Raw genomic sequence first — 7,500 nt, 5'->3', positions numbered from 1 at the left:
TTCTGGTTGGTGACTGGCTTGCCCTCTGTGGGGATGGAGTGCTGGAAGATGTGCTGGGTGTCCTGGACCGTCTGGCGGTGCAGGCAGGCCTCCAGGGGGTCCATGCAGGTGGACACATTCTGGGCCAGCAGGTACCGCGGCTCGGCCTTCAAACGCTTCACATAGGAGGCGATCTTCTCCTGACTCAAAACTGGAGGAGGAGGAGGAGGAGGGGGGGGGGGGGGGAGAAGAAGCACAAGAAGAAGGAGAAGGAGAAAAAGAAGGGGACAATGAATCAAGTTAGCTTACAAGGAGACAATCTTTCAATCAGAATATGATTACTGAATTCCAGAAACTGTTCGAGGTAGGCCTACATGGTTACATATTGCTACATCAGGGAAGGCTAGTGGAGGTAGAAATCGGAGGACGGGCTCATAGTCATGGACCGGAATAAAGAATGGTATCAAAACACAGAGAGGTTAGCTTACTAGGAGAGGGACAACCGATCCATCAATTAATCAACCAATCAACCAACCAATCTTGATTGTCCCTTGTTTGACAAGGTACTAGGTACCTGTCGGGACACAGGCAGTCCGTAGCTACTGTGAAATGAGGGCCCAGAAAGCTATAGTGAAACTAGGGCCCAGTCCAGAATCATGCTTCCTGCTTGAACACCAGAGTGCATCTGAGAGGACTGTTTAGGAACTGAAGATGTGGCATGGTTCCTTTACCACGGAGATGGAATGGAACTGTTGTTCTATTGCATTTGATTGTAACCTAGTCTATTAGGTTAGATGGCAACTTGGAGCCTCTCCGATCCTTTGAGATCTATAGAACTGTCTAAAGGAAAGGATTCAAAGTTTGTCGTTGCACAGAGTACAACGCAATGCATTTATGCTCTAGAAGAGACATCTAGGCAAGGGGTCAGAGCCATTATAGGTGACCCCAATTAGGGGGTTCAGTGCCTTGCTCTGGGACACTTCGATACATGGCCTCCTGCCGGGGATTCGAACCACTGCGAGCTGCCGACTTTTGCGATCATCATTAGACACCGGCTCTAGGGATGCTCCGATTTATCGGCCACCGATTTAAATCGGCCGATTTCACTCCAAATGACTCGATCGGTGATCGGCAAAAATGGCCGATCGCAAAAACCGATCTTTTTTTTTTTTTTTTTTTCCTGGGGAAGACAGATAACTGAACAGAAAACATAGGAGGACGTAACAGTATGTAAAACATGAAGGCCACGTTTATGATGTCTTTTATACAGCCATATCGACTGACTTGGGCTTCAGGCCCTAACTGGGTGATAGGCCAGACCTTTACTATGCCATAAAAATGGGTCTGTGTTTGCTTGGTGCCTAATGGATCAAAACTTTTGTCTAAAAAGCAAAAAATATGTAGGCTATCCAGTCAGTAGGCCTACAGTTATGTATTTTTTTTCAAATCGGTATCGGTATCGGTTGATCTTGAGGAAAAAAATCGGTGATCGGTATCGGCCCCAAAAATCCAGATCGGAGCATCCCTAACCGGCTCTGAACCACAGCTGCCCTAAAGTGAAGGAGTAAAGTAAAGTGAAGGAGGCGAGGGGTTGGTTATGGACAGGGCACAAAGTCTACCCAACGATACGTTCAGATGCAGTAGTTATCTCCGGACACTCAGTTTATATTAAAACATTTGACAGGGATTATGGGTGTTATGCATCTGAAACTAGAGCATTTAATCTAATCGAGTACAGCAATGAAACATCCAGAACATTGCTTAATCGTGCACGCTCCCTCAATTCCTATTGGCTAAGAGACTAAGGGCAGTGGTTTCCTGTGAAACGAAGTTGACCTAGGCTGCAACACACCAGCCATTCATTGGGCAATGTCGACCCTCACATGCCCTATTCCTCACGCAAACACAAACGGGTGAATCATAACACACTTTCCTAATGTGAGCTGAATAGATCCGGAAGCTATATGTGAAGCGTGACAGAGCACTAGGGCTGGGTAGGATAATCAATGGTTTTCAAACGTTTTGTGCCCGAGGCACACCTAAGGGCAAGCCAAAATCTCAAGGCACACCTACGTTATTTGTATTTACTAATGCCAAATAAAATTTGACAAACAACTATATTACAAAATAATTCAAGAATTCAGTAGAAACTTTTGTCACTCAAATAAAATGAAGAATCCAGAGCAATATAGCACCAAAGATCTTCACCTCACAAGAAAGCGATCCATTTCCCCCTCAGATTTCTCTTCTTTAATATTTGTTGTCATCCCTCACACTGGCTGTCAAACAGGGCCTTTGTCACGCTCTAATAATTCCCAACATCAACTGCACAAACTGTGAAAACTGGGTTCCGCTTGGATGGAAAATATGGTCCCATATTATGAAAAACACTTTTCAGTGCTTGTGCACTACATTTGGGTCTGTGATGATCCTACTAACACAGAAACGGAAATAAATCAATTCTAATTGTTGTGGGTATTACAGAAAACATGCCATTCAACAAGCCATTCAGGTTCTCCATGTCTTTGCTATGTCACCACTGGGGTCTCATCAGGCGGTGTTGAACATTTCCCCCACCGAGTGCAAAACACTGCCCACCTTCAAAACCACTCTCAAAAAACATTTACAGGAGGCTGCAATCCGTAACTGGACCCTCTAAATCAAAAATCTGATTAAAAGACCCGAACTACCCACTGTACATACTTTGTGTTTTGTCCCCCGCCCCCACCTGTGGTGTATGTCCCCACCTGTCCTACCCGCTGTACATACCTTATGCTTTGTTGTATTGTTCTTCCCATGATGGATGTATGTTTATCTTGTAGATAGTACTAGTTATTTGTCTGTATTATCTTGTAGATAGTACTAGTTTTTTTGTCTGTCTTACATGTAACGATGAATTGAGAATCAAGGACCCCAATTGAAATAAGCCAGTGGCTTTCTTGGGTTTTTATCCTGTTAGTTGACCTTGTATGTAATATGTACTTTCATGTACCTACTTCTGCAAATCTTCTAATAAAGTTTTCAATCAATCAATCAATCCTTCCGCTACATTCGAAGGGAAACTGAGATAGTTTACATTGAAATGGTTTTGGATTCCTTGTTTAGTGGAGAACACTGGGATATTTGGTTTTGAATTGTATTCCCCTGGGAACCGTGTGTTTTTTTTTTATCCACAGAAAGAGTAAAGTAGATAAGAAGCCTTGAGAACCGATGGTTCTCGAGCCTAATGGCCTTTAGGGGGCAGGAGCCTATTTCTGTTACCGGCTAGAAGTACCCCCCCCCCCCCCCCGGGACATGACGCTGGTATGTCGCAGGGTCTTGCCCCCAATCCAACCCTTAATGCTGAGTGCCAAGCTGGGAGGCATCGGGTACCATTTTTATAGTCTTTGGTACGACTCGGCCGGGGATCGAACTCACAACCTCCCGATCCACAGAAAACCGCTGACGATTTCCTGACCCATGAAACAGCCTGCTTGGGGGTAGGCCTATAGAATGTCCCTTCCTATTGGGAAATGAGTGCGTACAAAGTACTGATTATAGTGAACTAAAACAGTAACATTAACACATCATTCATAACTTTTTGGATAGTTGTATACTGCAATGCATTGGTCGTCACAAAATCCCATGGCACACCGTTTGGGAGCCATAGACCCAATGGAAATTGAGGGGTGTGTGTCGCTACACACAGGCGGGGATAGGCTAAGCCCACTCCAACAGGGTCACAGCAGAAAGGGAAAGCATGAATGGGAAGGACTGGCAGTGTCACTTTCGTTTTCTATGCAAAGGGGCCAAACACAGGTTAGTGGAGCCAGGGTGACTTGCAACTTTATGAGTAGTTCATCAATCACGGCCAGGCTTCTCCTGACGCCTTGCACCTGTCCTTACTGATCTTTGCATGGACGCAATGTCCAACAGTACTATTGTACAGTGATCATGCCACTCAAATTAGACCTGCAACATTATTTTGAGGAGCGAAGTCCATGATGATTATGGAGTATGGACACGTCCACACTGTACTGGAACCATGTCATGCATTGCTGATGTGTCAAACATGCACTTCTCCACCCTGCCTCTGTGGGACGGGTTAACCCTTCACATGAAGGGGAGAGTCACTAGGAGACACAGAACTTCCCAGATGGGGCGTAAGAGAGACAGGCAAAAGTTTCTTCACATGAGAACAACCAGTGGAGCAGTGTTAGGGGGTCCAGTCAATCAGTGCTGCTCCACGTGACTTTATTGACTCAGCCAAGCTTTGCTGCCTATGCTATGCTAACCCAGCTAGCCACCAGCTACCATGTGTCAATGGAATATCTGATAGACAGCCAGGCGATGCTAGCAGGCTAACGTTAGCGTTGTGCTACAGCCACGAAACGCCGACTGAGCTCACTTTGCTGTGTCTGTCCAAGTGGCAATGAATGAGACAGAGAGAAGTTAGTAACGCAGGACATATAACATGGACATACCGGTCTCCATGGTGACGGATAAGGTTGGCGAGGGTCTGTAATGTTCCTGTAAAGTCGCCGGTTCTTTGTTTATCTCATTCAGACAGTGAGTCAGTCTGTCCGATCAGGGTTCCGGAAACAGGAAACAGAATTCACACGAACTGTAAGGCGAGGCAAGTTTATTAGTATATAAAATATAATATATATAGTTTATTAGTATATAAAATATAATATATATATATAGTTTATTAGTATATAAAATATAATATAAATAGTTTATTAGTATATAAAATATAATATACTGTATATATTTTATTAGTATATAAAATATAATATATATATATAGTTTATTAGTATATAAAATATAATATATATAGTTTATTAGTATATAAAATATAATATATATAGTTTATTAGTATATAAAATATAATATAAATATTTTATTAGTATATAAAATATAATATACTGTATATATTTTATTAGTATATAAAATATAATATATATATAGTTTATTAGTATATAAAATATAATATATATAGTTTATTAGTATATAAAATATAATATATATAGTTTATTAGTATATAAAATATAATATAAATATTTTATTAGTATATAAAATATAATATACTGTATATATTTTATTAGTATATAAAATATAATATATATATATAGTTTATTAGTATATAAAATATAATATAAATAGTTTATTAGTATATAAAATATAATATATATAGTTTAATAGTACATAAAATATAATATATATATATAGTTTATTAGTATATAAAATATAATATATATATAGTTTATTAGTATATAAAATATAATATATATAGTTTATTAGTATATAAAATATAATATATATATATAGTTTATTAGTATATAAAATATAATATATATAGTTTATTAGTATATAAAATATAATATATATAGTTTATTAGTATATAAAATATAATATATATAGTTTATTAGTATATAAAATATAATATATATAGTTTATTAGTATATAAAATATAATATATATAGTTTATTAGTACAGCACATTTCATACAACAGAGGTGATTCAAAGTGCTTTACATGCATTATTAAAACACAGCAAGAGGAGTATAGTAAAAAAAAAAAAAAAAGACAATGAAAAGCAAATGGATAAAACATTCAATAAGACAATAGTTAATGCATCAAATACATTGATAGAAGTGTTTGTGTTGAATCATAACTGCTGCAAGGTGTTTAGTTTAGATTCACCATCCCCCAGTTTGTTCCCAGGACCCAACCCCTGACCTGCAGGCTGGGGGGGAGAGGCAGGATATTGCAATTGCACTTAAATACTGTGAAACGTAGTTGAAACTATTGAAACTACTTACTACCTACAGATGTTGGCAAAACACTAGACACATTCACACACAGTCAAAGTACATCCAGTAACACTTCCAGTTCAGCATATCATATCAATCATAGACTTACCAAACGGGTGGGGTGGAGTGAAAGGCTGTGTTCTGTCATGCCTTCCAGCTAATTGGAGGTGTAATTAAGATGCTCCTCTCCTTTGTAATTGTTCCAGTTTCTTTGAACTTTTTAATTATTCTCCAAACGGTAGTAAAGTGCATTTTCAGACAAGTGGATATTTTTTTCTAGAGCTATATCCTGAATTATAAAGTGCAACACACTTTAAATCATTTTGTATCTTTGTGCAACACACTTTAAATCAACCTGTCCGAGCGTCTGGACATTCCCATGTAGTCCACTAAATCAGGACCACAACTCCCTTCATGTCGAGCCACTAGGTGAAATATTGGACACAGCTGTTGTGCCTTGGCTAATCAAGTGATTTAGTTTGAACCCTTTATATTACTGCACTCACTTGTCACTGCTCTATGCCTGAAGAAGGTCTGCCATGAGGCCAACGATAAGGGACATTGTACAATGTGTTTGCAAAACATTAGGGACACCTGGGGGGTATTCCATCAACGTCGCCAAAGGAAAATCCTGGCTTATTTTTGATAACTCTCGCGAGACTTATCGGAATATGTCTGTATATTTTTAGGAACTCTCGCGAGACTTTGTCAGACTAAACCTGGATTTTCTTTTAGCGATGTTGATGGAATACCCCCCTGTTCCCCATAAGTCATAAGACCACTGCCACATGGTTGTGAAGCAAAACCTCCATCCTCTGTTATGATTATCTACACTCATTTGTGACTCATGTCATGTGTCATATTTTAAGGTTATGGTTTGGTTTATCAATGATTTCGTAAATTATTCATACTGGTAATTGGCCCCATGTATTCGTACAAGCCAGACCTATGCATATTCTGGGCAAATCAGATGGTCGTTGTAATATTGTTTAACAAAAACCTGAGCAGATTTCCAGAGCATATTGACGAACACACCCTATGTGTTCCTTTGCCTCAGCCATGCAGATTTGTATTGTGTGAATAAGAAAATATGGCCTCTGTGTCACCTCATGTTTATACACTAGTGAAACAGGAAGTCATGGATTACGGAACTCTGTACCAGGCAGGGTAGTTTGCATTCCTACTCTGGAACTCTTTCTAAACTTTGGCTCCCCAAGTGTCTACCTCCCCCAGCCTCCCCTGGTGTTCTACCTCCTCCAGCCTCCCCTGGTGTTCTACCTCCTCCAGCCTCCCCTGGTGTTCTACCTCCTCCAGCCTCCCCTGGTGTTCTACCTCCCCCAGCCTCCCCTGGTGTTCTACCTCCTCCAGCCTCCCCTGGTGTTCTACCTCCTCCAGCCTCCCCTGGTGTTCTACCTCCCCCAGCCTCCCCTGGTGTTCTACCTCCTCCAGCCTCCCCTGGTGTTCTACCTCCCCCAGCCTCCCCTGGTGTTCTACCTCCACCAGCCTCTCCTGGTGTTCTACCTCCACCAGCCTCCCCTGGTGTTCTACCTCCCCCAGCCTCCCCTGGTGTTCTACCTCCCCCAGCCTCCCCTGGTGTTCTACCTCCACCAGCCTCCCCTGGTGTTCTACCTCCCCCAGCCTCCCCTGGTGTTCTACCTCCCCCAGCCTCCCCTGGTGTTCTACCTCCCCCAGCCTCCCCTGGTGTTCAACCTCCACCAGCCTCCCCT

The 7,500-nt window shown here is 41.2% G+C and overlaps 1 protein-coding gene across 1 annotated transcript in view; it reads right to left on the bottom strand.

The window, feature by feature from the left end:
* The window catches only part of blmh (bleomycin hydrolase), a 36,293-nt gene extending 31,732 nt beyond the window's left edge, over positions 1-4,561 (bottom strand). The window contains exons 1-2 of the mRNA XM_080547551.1: positions 4,443-4,561; positions 1-190 (exon numbers count right to left, since the gene is read on the bottom strand). The exon at positions 1-190 is cut by the window's left edge and continues 8 nt beyond it. Coding sequence (XP_080403677.1) covers positions 1-190; positions 4,443-4,452 — 200 coding nt within the window. The 5' untranslated portion in view covers positions 4,453-4,561. The remainder of the gene's footprint in view (positions 191-4,442) is intronic.
* Between the last annotated feature and the right edge of the window lie 2,939 nt (positions 4,562-7,500).

This window comes from Nansenia antarctica (assembly GCF_963989245.1).
Source record: "Nansenia antarctica genome assembly, chromosome: 17".
NCBI lineage: Eukaryota > Metazoa > Chordata > Actinopteri > Argentiniformes > Microstomatidae > Nansenia > Nansenia antarctica.
This window is presented reverse-complemented; position numbering and strand designations above follow the sequence as displayed.